The sequence below is a fragment of the Eleutherodactylus coqui genome, chromosome 2 (genome assembly GCF_035609145.1).
Source record: "Eleutherodactylus coqui strain aEleCoq1 chromosome 2, aEleCoq1.hap1, whole genome shotgun sequence".
In the NCBI taxonomy this organism is placed as follows: Eukaryota; Metazoa; Chordata; class Amphibia; order Anura; family Eleutherodactylidae; genus Eleutherodactylus; species Eleutherodactylus coqui.
The window spans coordinates 207,273,544-207,291,009 of record NC_089838.1 but is presented as its reverse complement, the minus strand read 5'-3'; the positions used below and the strand labels follow the sequence as shown (position 1 = coordinate 207,291,009).

Below are 17,466 nucleotides of genomic sequence, written 5' to 3'. Positions count from 1 at the left end.
CAAACCAAAATTCTGTGAATAAAGTACTTACCTCTACAAAGCTATTAGTTATTAAATGCTGATACTTTAACTTCACTTTTGAGTCTGTGATTAAACGCCTGATGGAGACAAGAGATCAAATAATTTATAATGTAGAGAAGGATTTCAAAAATAATTTTTGCTAATGTAATACTAAGTCGTAGCAATATGAACAGTAAATAAAAACAAGAGATGAATTCCACTGAAGATAAAAATAAATACAGAGATATTAGGTAAAACAACATCTAAATGTAGAATACTCACTTTTTCCTTTTATGGATGTTATAAAGGTCTAAAGCTACCTTTACACGGGCCGAAAGGCGTTGAATAGCAGCTCAAATCAGCGATTTCAGACGACTGTTTGCTTGTGTCTGGGCACGAGCGAGAAGTCACTCAGTTGTGGCTTGTCATTCCGTTTTAGCTCACTGCATGGGAATGACTTCTGAGCGGTTTCTCACTCAGTGTAAACAGGAGTGACTCAATATATGAGCGATTGCCTGTTTACAGTGAATGGAGTCAGGCGGGCCAAAATAATACCTGGCCCGCTCCACATCTATTCACTTGAACGACCATTGTAAAACACCAGAGCGACAGTCACTGGTACAGCTGTTGGGCGCTTAATTGAAATTATGCTTTAGGCATTTAAAGGGAACCTTTCACCTCCCTACAACACAATAAACTAAATTAAGGTGCTAATAGGGGAGGTGACAGGGAGCCGGGTGATGCATTTTTTTTCCTATACTCGCCTGCTTCCCGTTTCCTGCGAGGTTCCCCTCTAAAGATTGCACTGTGCAGAGAAATCTGACCCTTGTCAAAAAAAACCAAAACTCATCACCCGATTCCCTGTCATCTTCCCTAACAGCACCATAACTTAGTTCATGATGCTGCAGGGAGGTGACAGGTTCTCTTTAAAGCAAGTCTGTCACCCAGATTTTACCGTCTAAATCCTGGCATCCCTACTTCACCCCTGGCTTGATGACTGATGTCTCCAGCTTCAATCTAGAGATGCCATGCATTCCACACACTAGACTAGGTGCATGACATTGCAACGTGAGGTTTGGGTGCAAAGAGGGGTAGAGAGCCTAGACCAGTCCAAAGAGGCAGATCACCCAATGGACAGTCTGCTACTAATTTGTATGCAGCGTTTGCCACTGAAAAATGGTGATTTAGGGATCTTGGAAGGATTGACAAAAACAAACAAAAAAAAGGAGGCATGTTGCTGCTCCTATACATATTGCCCACCTATTAAGTATTAGGCCGCCTGCAGACGGGCAGGTCGGATCCAGCGGCGAGAATTCTCGCCGCGGGACCCGACCCCAGCGCTTGCAGGGATGAGCACGTACTCACCCGTGCTTGGCGGCCCCGGCTCTTTCATGTGCCGGCTGCCGGGCAGCTGGCGCATGCGCACACCGGAGCCAGCGGCCGGGTGAGTGACGTTTCTGTGCGAGGCTCTGTGAGCCCCGCACAGAAATAGGACATGCCGCTGTTTGTTTGCCGCGCGACATTTCGCGCGGCCAAACCGCGGCCGTCTGCATAGGAGTGCGTATTGTAATGCACTCCTATGCAGGCTTTCAGTGGCGGAAATCCCGCGGAAAATCCCGCCGCGAGATTTCCGCCCGTGTGCAGGCGGCCTTAATAGGTATTAATTTACAGGCTAAAATGCTGGTGACAGATTCCCTTTAACAACCACACATCAAGACAGATGTAAAACAGTCAGGTACATAAGAAGTGCAATCTACAATATTAGTATGGCCAGGTTCACATCTCTGCTGGTACCTCCGTTCAGAGGTTCCGTCGCAGATCCGGCACAAAATACCGGAAGGCATAGACTGCATATTTGTTCCAGTCCAGAAAACTGAAGTAAAATGTTTTTGTTTTTTTCTTTTTAAACTCATTGAAATCAATGGGGGAAAAAACGGAACCTAAATGTAGAAATTGAAAAACTGATCAGTTTATTTCAGTTTTACATCCTCCAAAAACTGAGCAGAGACACAGAAACCCTGAACTGAGCCCTGTCACAGGTGTGAAACCACTCTTAGGCTGGATTCACACGAACGTATATCGGCTCGGTTTTCACGCCGAGCTAATATACGTCGTCCTCATCTGCAGGGGGGGGGGGGGGAGAATGGAAGAGCCAGGAGCAGGAACTGAGCTCCTGTCCCCTCTCTGCCTCCTCTCCACCCCCTCTCCGCCCCTCTGCACTATTTGCACTAAAAGGGGACGGGGCTAAGTTCCGAGAATTATCCCAGCCCCCGTTCCGCCTCTCCCCTTTGCAAATAGTGCAGAGGGGAGGAGAGGAGGCAGAGAGGGGGCGGGAGCTCAGTTCCTGCTCCTGGCTCTTCCACACCCCCCCCCCCCCCCCCGCAGATGAGGGCGACGTATATCGGCTCGGAGTGAAAACCAAGCCAATATACGTTCGTGTGAATCCAGCCTCAGGGTGTGGCGTCACACCAGGGTCGTGGGTTCCCCTTCCCGCCTTTACCGGAAGAAAGTGCTTTTTCTTCGGGTAATTGTGCCGGATCTGTGACGGACCTTCTATCCAGAGGTTGCAACGCAGATGTGAAACCACCCTTAATCAAACATCATATACAAACAACATAGTATATTAAGCGCATCACTTACATAACTGTATTGTCATCAACTAAAATGTCGCAGCCATGAGCTGGGCAGGAGATGGTCTAAAGAGAGAACATATGTGATAAAATCCATAAAATTTAGACTTTTAGGTTAAATAAATACAGGGGGGCTTATTTACCATTTCTGTAAAAGTACGACAGTACAAACAGTTTAGACAGTCTTCAAATGCACCATATTTATCACTGCAGCTCTGCTGAATGATAAATCTGTCAAATTTGAGAACTGTCTAGTCTACATTTAGACCATCTTTTAGTTGGCTTAGTTTACACCAAAAATTGCGCCAAAATTTTGGGCGTAATTTGCCACAATTCAGGCTACACAACCCCTGTTTATACATTTTATTTATTTTTTTTATTTAATTTTTTTTTAAAGGAACACTTTTTCAGACACAGCAAAAAAAAAATAAAAATCTTAAAGTGTCTAAAACACATAGTAAACGTGGCACACAGAATATTTGACAGTTTTCTGGCATAACGTGTGCTAAACAACTGTCAAATTTTCAATAGTAAATAAGCCCCAGTGTGTCTAAAATATTCCTTGCACGACAACTTTTGGGTACATACGTATTGAATAAGAATTGTTTTGCAGCAGGGAGGGGCAAAATGGAAACAGCTATTTCAACATTGTTTTTGAGATTTTCATGGCATTCCCCATACGGTAGAAATAACTTTATTCTAGGTCATTATGATAAGATTTTTGTTTGTCACAATTACATTCCAAGAGTATGTCATTTTTATGTCAACAAGGCTTTTTGACATAAAAGGTTTTTTTGTTGCTTTTAAGTGATACTATTTTAAGGTAAATATGTGACTTTTTGATTACCTTTTATTCCTGTTATGGAGAAGTTAATTGAACAGAAAACAGCTATTTTGGCATATTTTTTAATGGTATTTACTGTGCTGGGTAGTGATGTTTTATAGTACAGGCTGTTACAGATATGGCAATACCAATTATGTGTAGTTTTTCTTTTTTTAAAATATCTAAAGAATTGTGTATAAGGAACATTTATAAAAGTTTTTTTTCTGTAAAACTGCTTAGATACCATGGGTAGCAATGACTGCGCATCTGCAGAGTTAAAAAAAAAAAAAACTAAAAAGTTTTTTTACTCCCATATGTGACTGAGAGCAAATACGTTTTCTGCTTGATAACGTGCGTGTGGCTTTAAAAGGAGAACAAAAGCGTGTCTGTAGCCGCAACAGAACTAAAGGTACAGTCATTTGACATACAACAGAATATTTCCTTTCGTATGAACAAAGCTTGGGATAATCTGTAGGGGTGTTAACAGATGAAAAAAACTGCACAAATAGCATTACTGTCCAGATAAATGTAGAATCCACTACCAAGGTTCTTACCTGTCCCATTCCTTCCTCTATAATTTTGGTGGTTAAGTATTCACCCCAGCACTGCATGCAGAACTTGTGACCACACTCAAGACCTGTGAAATACTGTAGAAAATATAAGGAGAGGATAACATTTCAAACACATGCAAGAGATTTGTAAATATGTACAGTGGTAAATGGGCATCACACCTAAAGTTATTTTTCAGAAATAAAACGCTTTTCTTAAAAAGGAGATCTTAACCAATCATGCTTGAAATGGGAATGCTACAGGTACCGGTGGTCGAGATCATGGAAACCACCAAACTGGCTATTGCATGTCGTTTCTGTTACTTCCACTGAAGCGTGTGGGAGTTATGGAAACAGCATAGAATAAGCTAGTTGAACTATTTAACGTAACACCAGCCACCAGGTGCTGCAAAGGTGAGACAGTTTTGGGGAACCCCGTTCCAGCAATAAGGGTGGATCTAAGAGATGGGACCGACATGTATGCGACATTTATGACATTCTGTGGATATATCAGAAATAATGGTTATAATCAAGCACCTCCAAAACCCAGAACTACATAATTTTTTGTCCTAAATTGATAAATACACTCTACTGAAGACAGTGCTGCAAGAAAAACCCTAGTTAGATATCTTGCAAAAACCGCAAGTTAGGGTCAGTACGGTTCAGATGTAATTAGTTTTTCAAGAGTTAGGTTATGATCACACAGCCTAAAAATCGGCACAGAAATCTGAAATTAAGGCCGCCTGCAGACGGGCGGAAATTCCGCGGCAGGATTTCCAGCGGAATTTCCGCCCTTGGAAGCGGCCATAGAATTGCATTAGCAAACGGAATCCTAGGCAGACTGCCGCGGTTTGTCCGCGCAAACTCTCGCACGGCAAACAAACCGCAGCATGATTTATTTCTCTGCGGGGCTCGCCGGCACATCGAACAGCCGGAGCCACAGACGAGTGCGCGCTGCTCTCTGCAGACACTTGGGTCGGGTCCCGCGGCGAGAATCCTCTCAGCCGGATCCGACCCGCCCGTCTGCAGGTGGCCTTAATCTACACGTTTTATATGTAGATTTTATTGTGCAATTTCGTATAGATTAAGCTGTGGATTTTCCTCACTGCACTACAATGGATGAAATCAGTGATGAACATCTGTGGCACTTTAGCAATAGATACAGAATGCTGCAGATTTATAAATCAAACATGCCTGGAGTCTGCGGTAGACGTTTTGCACTGTGATTGAATCGAGCTTGATAAAACCCCATTCACTAACACTGAACTTTGTTGCTGAACTTCAATGCATATTCTGCACCAAGTGTGAGAAGTGTGAATCCACCGCAACTTGGACTTATTACATTTATCACACACATTTTCATAAAGTCAAAAGGAAATAAATTCTTTAGGCTTCCCTCATGGTTTTTTTTTTTCTTTCAGCTTTTTTTTTTGCTTGTAATAAACACCATTTTTTATTGTTTTTTTGTTAAAAAAAGGGTTTTCTTTTTGTGGCATTTTTTTCTATTTATTACAACATTTTCCCCCCCTTTTTTTCAAGACCTATTCAAGGCCTGGGGAAAACACCAGAAAGAAAAAAAAAAAAAACAACTTGCTGTATTTAAAAGAAAAAAACTGCCATGGACCCAAAAACTAATTGCAAGAGGCCAGGAAAAAACCTGCTAATGTTTATAGTGTTATACATTTCTATAGAGAGTTTCAGCGACGCCCCTTTTTCAGACATGTTGAAAAAAAGCACGTAAGGACGAGCTCACACAGCGCAATTATTGTGGTATTTAGGCTGCGGAATGCATGCCAAACCTCTGCAGCAATCTACAGTACAATGTCAGTGAATGGGGTTTTAACAAACCCTATTCATTAACAGCGTAATAAATTCTGAAGTGGAAACAGACACGCTGCTGATTTTTAAATCCGTAACACGATTTATTTGTCGCTGAAATTCGGCAGCCTTTCACAACAAAATTCATTCATTGCAATGCATGAAATCTGCAACAAAACGCCCAAGCGCATCTTAGTGTGGATTTACTCTACGATGTGTCATCATATACTGAGGCCACTTTCACACGAGACTTCAAATCTCAGTGCGGGGAGAAAAAAAATAATGAAAAAAAAAAATTGGGACACTCCGCAATCCTACTTCCCTGAAGTGATGCGAGGTGTTTTTAAAAACAAAAACACCTCAGATCTGCAGGGAAATCGCACGTTGGCGAACAGGATATTGGGCCGAGTTTCACAGCCCTATATTGCACTCACCCATGTGAAATTAGCCTGGGTGTATCTATAATGCGTCCAAAATATGTCGAAAAGCCTTTTCAGTAGTAAATCTGCTCCCCACCTTACGTGAAGCCATGTACGCTAAATCTCTCTATTTTGGAAACACTTGTGTTTGCCATGTAATAATTCTGCTTCATTTTTTTCAGAACTCTGCTCTGTTGGGTTACTCTGTTATTCCTCCTGTTTACTCGGGAATAACTTTACAACAGGACGTTACTATTCTCCTTGTCATAGGTGTGTGTCCCTGAACAGCCCGATACTCTCAGAGCGTAGGGACAGACCCACAAGTGGTAACACACAGTTGTCAATTTATTCATAAGTTTCTCAAAAGAATTACAAAGACACGACACAAAGGGGGAGAATTATGAAACTGCCTAGAAGAAAAACTGCCTTTCTTGCCCAGAGCAACCAATCACAGAGCACCTTTTGTTTTTCAAGAGCAGAATCTGAAGTAAAAGCCGCTCTGTAAGGCCTCCTGTCCACAGGCGAGTTGTCATTGCATTGTCCGCGGCCATAATCTGGCCATGGGTAACGCAGTGAACCCTTTCCATAGGCTTACTACGGAAAGCGCGGCCCGATGTCCACAAGCGGAGAATCATAGCTGTGATTTTCCATGGTGAGCCTATCTATTAGATAGGCTCACCGCGGAGACCTGTCAGTTCTCCCCACTGCTCTCCCGTGGTGGAATATCGCTAGTGATATTCCGCCTCAGCCATGGACAGGCAGCCTAACTGGTTGCTGTGGGCAGGACAATTTTTCTAAATCTGCTCTGCTGTTATGAGAAAAGAAGCTCCAGAATAGGTATTTCATGAAAACAAGTCTTTACTACAACAAAAAGGCAGTAGTGCTGACTGGCCCCCATATAACGCCTTCAGGACCAGACCCGTTTTGTCCTTCAGGACAGCAGGAACTTACACATATTGGCATTGTCACCTCTGAGAGCCATAACTTATTCTTAAATAGTACCATTTTGAGGTACATTTATCTAATTTATTAAATACTATTAAGGGGGTTGCCTGCGTTTGAACTATTGATGACCTATCAGCATAATTAAAAAATACAACTCGTTCTGCAAAAAAAAAAGCCCTCATACAGCTACGTCAATGTTCTAGATTACCTTTGTAAAACTTTTATATTTCATAGTTCAGCCATTTGTGCTACAGATCTCAATTCCTCCCTAAGGCTGGCTGCATACGACCGGGTCGGATTCCGGAGTGGGATCCTACCCCGGAATTCAATCCTGTGCCTGGCCGGTGACTCCGCGTACCTGGCATTTTCTGTGCTGCGTGTGGTCCGGATGGCTATAAATCTCCTGCTTTTCCCGTGTCATCACCTGGCGATGACGCAGAATCTGCGACCTTTTCACAATGTCAATTATGGAAGGGCCATGGGTCGGATGGCTTCCATTGAAGTCAATGGAAGCCGTTCATGGGGAATACGCTCAAAAATAGAGCATGCTGTATAGAGACTGCTGTGATTGAAGACCATCTCTATACAGCACAATAGAATATATTATGCTATATGAATGAATACAATAATTTTTTTAATACTTGGTTAGAAACTAGAATATCCTGCTATAGCTGCATAATTACTTCAACATAGTGACACAATGAATACAATTGCTGGAATGGACAAAATTGGTACACATACTTCAATGGCCGATAATCATTCTTGCATTCTGCTGTAGAGGTTTCACCCAAAAGTCAAAATAATAGTTGACATGTACATATGAAATATAAAAGGTAAAAAAAAAACAAAAAAAAAACCTATAAAGTGCTAGTTGTAACTCACAACTGCAAACCACTTACTGAGTTTGGGTAATTCAAGTAGCAGATTTGACAGGGCATATCTTGGGCTGAGGAACGCGTGTTCATCTGTCGTGTCCGAGACTTCTTACTTGGGTTTATAACATGACATTCTGAGAAGAGCTTCTCCAGGTTGCCATCAAAATATCTATGCAAGCAAAACAGGACAACTTGTTATTAACAGAGGCTCAAGCTAGAGGACAAAAACCGACAAAGATATGTAAACATGGTGACAAAACTTAAGGAAATAAGACAGCCCTTTTACACGGGTCGATAAATCATTCACATTCCTGCATCCAGCAGGAACGAATTATCAGTGTAAATAGATGCCCCGATTGAATGAGAATTCGGCCGCTTGTCATTGAGTTTCTGAATGCAGGAAACTGAAGGAGGGATCGACCCGTGTAAACAGGCGGTCCTTTATTTTATTGGATGATTCAAGAGGGCAAAATAGATGTATATTTTACATTCTCATACACTTCTCATTGTTCTATGTCAGATTGCCTTTGAGAGACACTTTTTTCCTTTTGCACCCCAAGAGTAGGTTAAAGCTGCACTCAGATGTGGAAAATCGGCAGCATGAATTGACAGGTTGTAGATTTTGTGCAATTGTTTTCCACTGTGGAGGAATAAGATTCCATGAGATCCCATCCAGTGCTTGTAGTGTACGCTGCTACGGATATCCTGCAGGCAATTTCACTGCAGAAAATACACAGCATGTACACTGTGTAGACCAATCCTAAGGCCTCATGACCACGGGCGGGAGCCAGCAGCGGAATCCAACCCTGCCCGCAGCAAGAGGACATTACTTAACCGTCCGGAACGTCTATGTGGCTGTGTGGGCCTTTCATCTTCTCCACTGTGGATGTGGGCGGGCGCATCGCACGTGCGTAGTGGACATTTCTTTTCTTTAAATCTCCTGCTTTCCCACAAATCCGCATCTTGTCTGCAGGGTCAGCTGCGAGCAAGCCACAGATCAGACGGCTTCCATGTCCGGGACCCACAGCAAAATACAGCATGCTGCGATTTGTTTTCCAGACCAAAAGGTCCGTAAAACAAATCCACATGCTTTAATTCAGCTGCGGGCGCCCATAATTGGCTATGGGCGGCTTGAACTGCGGATCATTTGCAATTCAATTCCGCCCATGGACATTGGGCCCTAGGCTGTCTGCACATGTAACATATTTTCCGTATTTGCTTTCCGATTATCACTTCTTTTAACCCCACAGATACCAGAGCATCTAATCGGCTTTACCAAAAAAAAGAAAAAAAAGTTTCTTTTCCTTGCACAAATATATTGAAAAAAAAATGCACATAATTTGTAATGCCACATCTGCAACACATACTATAAAATATTACATTTATCCAGGATGCTTAAAAAAACAAAAAGAAATAAATGACAAAATAGCCATTTTCCGTTCATCTCACCTCCCCAAAATAGGAATAGAAAGTAATCACGAAGTTGTCTAGACCTCAAAGTGATACCACTGAAAAAAATACAAATTGTCCCTCAAAAAAGCAGACTCCTACAGCTCTGTCCAAGGAAAAAGAGAAATCCTACAGTTTTGGAATGTGGCACATTAATAATGTGCAAAAGCAGCGAGTGACACATAAAAGCAATATACAAACATGTAGAATAAAGTTAACATAATACTTATATCGTACAGTGAACGCTATAAAAATAAATTCCAAAAAGCAGTGGTGAAATTGGTTTTTGAACTATTGCCCTCCTGCAAATAAACTCAATAAGAGTTATTCAATACACTGTAAAATCGTCCCACAAAATGCAAGGTGTCAAGCAGCAACACTGGTGAAAAAATGAAGAATTAACACTGGAACACAAAAGAGCTAACTATTGAGTGGTTCTTAAGGCTAAAATAAGTTATGTGTCACTAAAGCCTTAAAAACGGACTTAAAGCGACCCTCCTGGAGAAATAATGGCCTCTTTGACTACCTGATGCACAATGTGTATAGTATACATCAGTAGTCTAAGACACTGCACACTGCTCTGACGGTATTACTGCTCATGTGGGAGCACTGGTCAATCAGAGCAGGTGTAGTGTCTTAGGCCTCATGTTCACTTGCACGCAGGATTCCATCTGCTGAATCTCAAAGCAGAATCCAGCCGTGCCCGCAGACATGGACAGAAAAATACATTTTCTTACCTGTCCAGGTACAGCGCATGTCTCATCTGTGCCGGCCGGATCTCCCCACAGAACGTCCACAGTGACAGCTGTGGCTGTGCCACTGACTGGACGGCTTACATTGACTTCAATAGAAGCCGTCCCTGTGAGGTCCGCAGGAAAATGGAGCATGCTGCGATTTCTTCCCACACATGCGATTTGCGGATTTCCCGCATGGGTTCCACAAATCAAATCCACCCGTGAATGATGTATACTAGTGTACAGTGTGCAGGGGGTAGTAAGAGAAGCTGCTGCTGCCATCTTTGTTTATCCAGGCCTGGCGGGTTGTTTTACGTTGAATGTTATGTGCCATTTACATGAGACAAATTTTAAATCCACAATAAGGACTCTCTCACACGAGGATTTTTTTTCCCCTGCATGGCAGCACGCAGCAGTATGCAATGCATTGTGTACTCACTGCGCATCAACAATCGCCATACAATATCTTGGTGTATATGTGTGCCAGGATAGTGCATGCTGCAATCTTTTTTTTCTGTACATGTCACATGCTGCGTGTGAGAGGCACCATTGAAAGTAATGTAAAGATTAGTACCAAGTATTACACACGCAAAGCTGCACATGTAATACACGGTGAAATATGCTCGGGTGAGAGCCCTAAAAGTGACATTTTCTGGAGGGTTTTTCCAATTTTAATAAGGTATTAACTCCTTTAGGACCAGACTGTTTTGGTCCTAAAAGACCAGACACTAAGAGTTTTACTGCCCTACTTTTTTTTCCAGTTAGCGTCGGCTTTGGGTCATTTTTTTATGTATATGTTTTATTCTGTAATTTTATTTATTTATTAACTTATTTTTGTAACTATTTTTTTTACCATCTATGTTACCCATGACGTTGTACAAGACCTCTGGGGGTCATTAACATTTTTATTTTAATTTCACACTTTTCCACTGTAGCGGGGGGACCCATAAGAGCCCCAGTTACTGGTGAAAACATTCCCCTATAGTGACAATAGTCACCAACATAGCTGATCAGGGTCTGCTAGGACCCTGTAGCTCTCCTGTAACAATGAAGCACCTTGCGGTCATGTGATTGCCAGGTCACATAGTGGAAGTACTAATTCCACTTTTTAGTACATAGCACTCCTGGGAAAGGAGAAGGCAGAAGCAGTCTAACAGCAGAGAACCCAACCTGCTCCCTAACAGGGAGTGCCAAGCTATTGCAGAGACTGTCCATGCGTGCTGTCTCTGCAATAGATCAGGATTCCTTCCTAACCAGTAACGGCTACGTCACAGGGACGCGACCTTCACTGGCCTGCAGGAAGGAGAATTCGAGGAATGCCGGCTTCATAAAAAGCCGTCCGGCTGGAGGTGGCATGATCCGGGGCAGTGGAGAAGCTCAGGGAGGAGAAGATGCCGTAAAGAGACTTCTTTTATGACAAATACCCTTTAAGGGATTAAAGAGGCCAATTGGCAAAGCATAGGATCTCCTACTTAGTCAAGTCAGCATGCTATTCAATTGCAGGAGGATAGAGGAGCGTTTATGAAAAAAAATCTATCGTTTCAATGCACTGCTCATACACAAATATTTATCGCTGAAGACATACAGGGCGTTCTCTTAGGACAGTGGATTTTACAGTAGTTATGCACTATTTTGTTACTTGTACACAAAAGACAGGCTGTTTAAGGCAGCAGTGCTTCATCTGCATTTATATGTTCCTTCATAAGGGAGACTGTTAAAGCTAACATGGTGTTACCCAAACACCGCACACAGGGGACTGACTGTTCACATTTCCTAAATTCTTAATTTCAATATTTTTTTCTTTCCTGAGAACAACAAGCGTCTTGTTTTCCAGCAATAAGCATTTACTTTACAGATGGATGGGACACTTAAAGGAGATGTCCCGAGGCAGCAAGTGGGTCTATACACTTCTGTATGGCCATAATAATGCACTTTGTAATATACATTGTGCATTAATTATGAGCCATACAGAAGTTATAAAAAGTTTTTTACTTACCTGCTCCGTTGCTAGCGTCCTGGTCTCCATGGTGCCGACTAATTTTTGGCCTCCGATGGCCAAATTAGCCGCGCTTGCGCAGTCCGGGTCTTCTGCTGTTCTCTATGGGGCTCCGTGTAGCTCCGTGTAGCTCCGCCCCGTCACGTGCCGATTCCAGCCAATCAGGAGGCTGGAATCGGCAGTGGACCGCACAGAAGAGCTGCGGTCCACGAAGATAGAGGATCCCGGCGGCCATCTTCAGCGGTAAGTATTGAAGTCACCGGACCGCCGGGATTCAGGTAAGCGCTGTGCGGGTGGTTTTTTTAACCCCTGCATCGGGGTTGTCTCGCGCCGAACGGGGGGGGGGGTTTAAAAAAAAAAAAACCCGTTTCGGCGCGGGACATCTCTTTTAAACTTTATGATTTTGCACAGAAAAGGGCTTACCTCTCCATTAGCTTCTCTTTGTCCCAGTTGAAATGACTCAGGAGTATTCTTGTGATGGTAGCTGGATTCTACAGAGATAATTAAAACACATTAAAGTTGTGCACAGTTGTAACAAAATGTGCAACAAACCCTTAGCATTGTATTAGGTGAAACCTATGGCAGACAGTCCTAGAGGTCTACAATATGGTGCCAATTGTTTATGATGCATGTGAATGGGGTGTTGTAAAACTCGAATTAGGCCGGTCTCACATTAACTTATTTGAATTGTGGATCCTGCAAATCGCTTTCCATAAGTATAATACGCGGTCTATCAAATGCATTGATTTTCGCCGTTTCGCTCACACTTCCGTAATTGCAGATCCCGCAAGCAGAAGAAGAATTGCAGCATGCTCTATTTTACTGTGGATTCCGTGTATGAGCTCCATTGATCCCTATGGATGCGTTCGTTCTGCAGTGCATACGTAATTAACATTGTGTATGGACGTTGATTCGTACGCATGTTGCTATGAGACCAGATACAAATGGTATAAAGAAAGCAGGAATTTGTGGGCAGAGAATGCAGGACAGTCTGGTGAGCAGCACACCATCCATCCTGCACAAGAATAAGGGTTTTTTATTCAAATAGTTTATACTACTTTCAAAATAAGTAGTATAAACCAGCCAAGCCTAGAGAGCAGCATCCCGTTCTGAAGGCTTTCAGAGCAGCTCTCACCACGACAGCACAATAGAATGTCTCCTGAGCGATAGAAGGTGGTCCCCAGGGGGTTGGGCAACTTTCTCATGTCATTCCCTGCTTGCCTTCGTTCTTCTGGGCGGATAATACGCTGTCAAACACTGTACATCCACGGGGAAAACCACACGCATAGGCAACCATACTCAATTGGCTTCCAAGGTCATACGCAGGTCTTCCACTGTGGAAATACATTCACGGAATTTGCCCCATTTGTGAGCCCACCCTTTCTTTTCTAGTATTGCAGTTTTATTTATTTTTGCTGACTGATAGAGAATACATTTTTTTACCGTCTAGAACCACTTTCACTCCGTCCATATCTGTGGTGGAGGCTCCGTTTAAAGCATTAAATCCCGGACAAAATAGTGCAGCATGCAATGCTATTTGGTAAAATGGCCCACCAGTGAGACAGAAGCCAACAGGCCCCATAATAGTCAATGGAGTCAGAATTTCCCGCTGCGGCCCCACTCCTCTATGGGGAGAGAAAGCCGCAGCAGAATGCCGGCAGCCGAACTGCTGTAAAACTCGCAGCGAAATGCTGCGGGTTTTGAAGCTGCGTCTCTCCTGCTGAAATCTTGCGTTTTTTTGGTGCGGCCAAGCTGTGAGATTTTTGCGTGATTTCCGTCCCATGTGAACCCAGCCTAAGAAGAAAAAAACCTGGGCTAGATAATACAACAAACAGAAGACCGGGAGACGGGATGGAGCTGCAGAATCTCAAATTCACCATGTGACTGTATGCTGTAAGAAGATGGGAGAAACAGTAGAAGGAGACATATGACTGGGTCAGAGCAAAACAGAAGGCACTATGCCTACTTAGCAGGCATGCCGAAAAATAATATTTTCAGAAATCAACAAATGGGAGGAAAAACACCTAAAAATATGCAGGTTAGACACATTTCCAGCTGCACAGATTAAGGTTACTTTCACACGAGCGAGTGCGATATCGGGCCGTGAAACTCAGCTCAATATTGGGCTTGCCAACATGCAACTTCAAGTGGATGCGAAGCTTGAAATATGAGGCCTCCTCCAAAAAAAAGGACCTAGCCGAGGTGCCTCAAAAATTAAAACCAATACTCGCCTGGTCCACGGTGTCCCGATAGTCTCCGGCGGCGCTGTGGCAAACGGCTGAGTCCTCCCCGTATGCCTGCTCAGCTTCTGCTGGTGACAGGGCTTTGAATACCCCGCCTCCAGCAGAGCGAGCCCTGTGACAGGCTAATCTCAGCGCCATCTGCCATCACAGCCAGCGCTTGATGAGCCAATCACAGCCATTCACTGGATGACATCCCTGAATGGCTGTCATTGACTCATCGAGTGTCGGCTGTGATTGGCTGCTGGTGTTGTGATTAGCCAATCACAGCCCTCGCTTTGCTGCAGGCGGGGTATTCAAAGCCCTGTCGCCAGAAAGAAGTTGAGCAGGCAGACGGGGAGGACACTTGCTGCAGCGCCGCCGGAGACCATCGGGACGCCGCAGACCAGGTAAGTATAAGCTTCCCCCCCCAAAAAAAGACACTGTGCCCTTTTTGGGGCATAATATAACATAAGACAGTGTCATTTTCGGGGAAGGATGGTATCTTGGGGTGTATGCAGGCATAACATGTGCCAAGGTAGAGCATGTTGCGCTCATTTTTGCACGTTCATTTCCTGCTGTGTGTGAGAGGCGTCGTTAAAGGTAATGTAAAGTTAATTACTGCATATTACGCTCAAAAATCCTGATCGTGTAATGCAGGAGAATTTAAAAGCCTTCTCAGCCCGTCAATCCTCCTCCTCCTATACCCCACCAATATCTACAGAGCAGGAAATAAACCCCATGAGACAAACAGGCTGCCCCCTTCTTCATGCAGCAGAACGCTCCATCCACATCTTGTCTTCAGCTCCGCCAAGAGTCGCCATCGGGGTGTCCATTTAACATCCAAAAAACTGCACGGCTGGACGAACAATCTCTCGGCCAGTATAAAAAAAAACGTTGAAACGGGTTAACAGGTCTCCGTTTCGGCAAGTTTCTGTTCATTTCCGGAACTGTGTGCTGGAAAAAAAGTGCAGTCCACCACGCTTTTTGTTCTGGCACACAATGCTGAAAACGAACAGAAACTTGTCAAATCAGAGACTGGTCTCTGTTCCAGTAGCTTCGTATAAGGGCCAAGACGGCAGCACTGGGCAGAACCACCTCTGCCATTGTACAAAACTACTGAAACGGAGGAGAACAGGTCTCGGTTCCGACAGGCTTCTATTCGTTTCTAGCATTCTTTAGCAGAAAACAAAGCATGGTGAACTCTGCTTTCCTTTCCAGCAGAGAATGCAAGAAACTAACGAAAAACACCCAATATCAAGTGCTGTAAAATGCTGCATAATATGTAATATATGTGCTATATAAAGGTTATTAGTATTACAGCCAGTTATTATTACAGAGACGTTCTGTCCAGCGGTGGAGTTTTTTGCATTTTAAAAACGGGAACCGCGATGAGGACCCCGGGTCGGAGCTGAAAACTAAATGTGACTGTAGCGTAAATCCTGCACTGCTCCCAGAGCACGACTCGTGCACAGCACTCCTACAGAGGACATTATGGAAAAGCAACAATATTTCTCATTGATTTGCAGAAGCCATGGACAGAAGCACCAAACATCAAATCTGCGCGGGCGATTCATTTTCTGGTAGAGCAGTAGGTGTTTGTAAGAATGGGAAGAATATGCAAGAATGCTTGGTCTATCTTCATTCATGCAGACTTCATCTATAATACTTAAAGGGGTATTCCAGTTGTGAAACCAATTTTCAAAAATTCCAGCCATGTACTAAATGGCTGTGATTGGACCATCGAGTGCTGCCTCTGATTGGCTGAGCGCCATGGCAGCACTTCATGGGGGTGGGGGATTTACAAATCCCTAACCAGGGAGAAATGCCTGAAGACAAACTGCTGGGGACCAGAGAGAAGACGCGCCGGAGCTGGTAGGAATGATGAGGAAACAAACGTCTACAAACTCCGTAAGATCCACACAAGTACAGATCACTGATATCTTGTAAAACATGGGCGTTGAAAGGCATGTAGTTTCAAATCTTCCTTCACTCCCGTGGGTATGAATTACGTATTCCGCGTGCGTAAGAAAATTCACAGCATGCTCTATTCACCACGGATTACAGCGCGGACGTCCTCCATTGATGTCAATGGAGGTGTGCAACCCGCTGCCCATATGCAATTAACACTGCGTATGGGCTGCCTGTACCCGCGTAATACCTACGTGACGGCATGGGAAATACAAACAAAACACCCTTGTACTGCATATGACCAACAGCAAGCCTCCGCGGTCATCCGCAATACAGTAACTTGCCGTTCGCAGGGTCACAGGCTGGGCTCACCGCTGAAAACTGCTGCGTACTTCCCGCATGCGGGATCTGACCTGGTCGTGCGAGCCTGGCCTATCGTGGACATAAATGCACAAAGAATTACGTATGACCAACGTGGTTATTAAAAATATAAAAGGATTATAAATAACAAGTATACGATTTGTTCAAACATTCTGAGAAGTCTATAGAAGGTCAACGCATTCATCACTGCCGTTTCATAAACAACGGACACAAAATCCATTTCCGACAGGTAGCTGCCATGGCTGGCAGTGGAAAGGTTAACCCAATCATTCAGTGTCATTAGGAGTTCTTTGCTTGCTACAGGCTCTCCGGTTTCAAGGACATGGTGTACACAACTCAGACACTTGACACAAACAGGGACATAAAATGCGGTACCTGTCCATTCCACAGATACTACATGCAAAAATTCATAGAAATACTGGTGTTCACGTCTGACAAAAATGTGTCGTCAATAACTCATGGGAGAAAGGAGGGGGTTCAAAATAATTATTGGCTATAAGTGCATAGGATACCTTCAGAGCCGTCACTTGTCACCATGTTCAAGCACTGGACACTCTGCGATCAGCTTATTTGGTCTGGACGCTAACAAAAAGCTAGTGTCCAAAACAGACAACCCCTTAAAGGGTGTTCTCCCACAAAAAGGGAACACTATCTGATCAGCTGTGGTCTGATTGCTAGGACCCCAATCAATCATGAAAGGTCTCCAAATTAATGGAGC

At 43.7% G+C, this 17,466-nt stretch overlaps 1 protein-coding gene across 1 annotated transcript in view; it reads right to left on the bottom strand.

Moving 5' to 3' along the window:
* The window catches only part of ARIH1 (ariadne RBR E3 ubiquitin protein ligase 1), a 54,378-nt gene that overhangs the window by 23,056 nt on the left and 13,856 nt on the right, over nt 1–17,466 (bottom strand). Inside the window, exons 2-6 of the mRNA XM_066592340.1 lie at nt 12,661–12,728; nt 8,083–8,227; nt 4,008–4,100; nt 2,641–2,696; nt 32–98 (exon numbers count right to left, since the gene is read on the bottom strand). Of these exons, the coding sequence (XP_066448437.1) occupies nt 32–98; nt 2,641–2,696; nt 4,008–4,100; nt 8,083–8,227; nt 12,661–12,728 (429 nt within the window). The remainder of the gene's footprint in view (nt 1–31; nt 99–2,640; nt 2,697–4,007; nt 4,101–8,082; nt 8,228–12,660; nt 12,729–17,466) is intronic.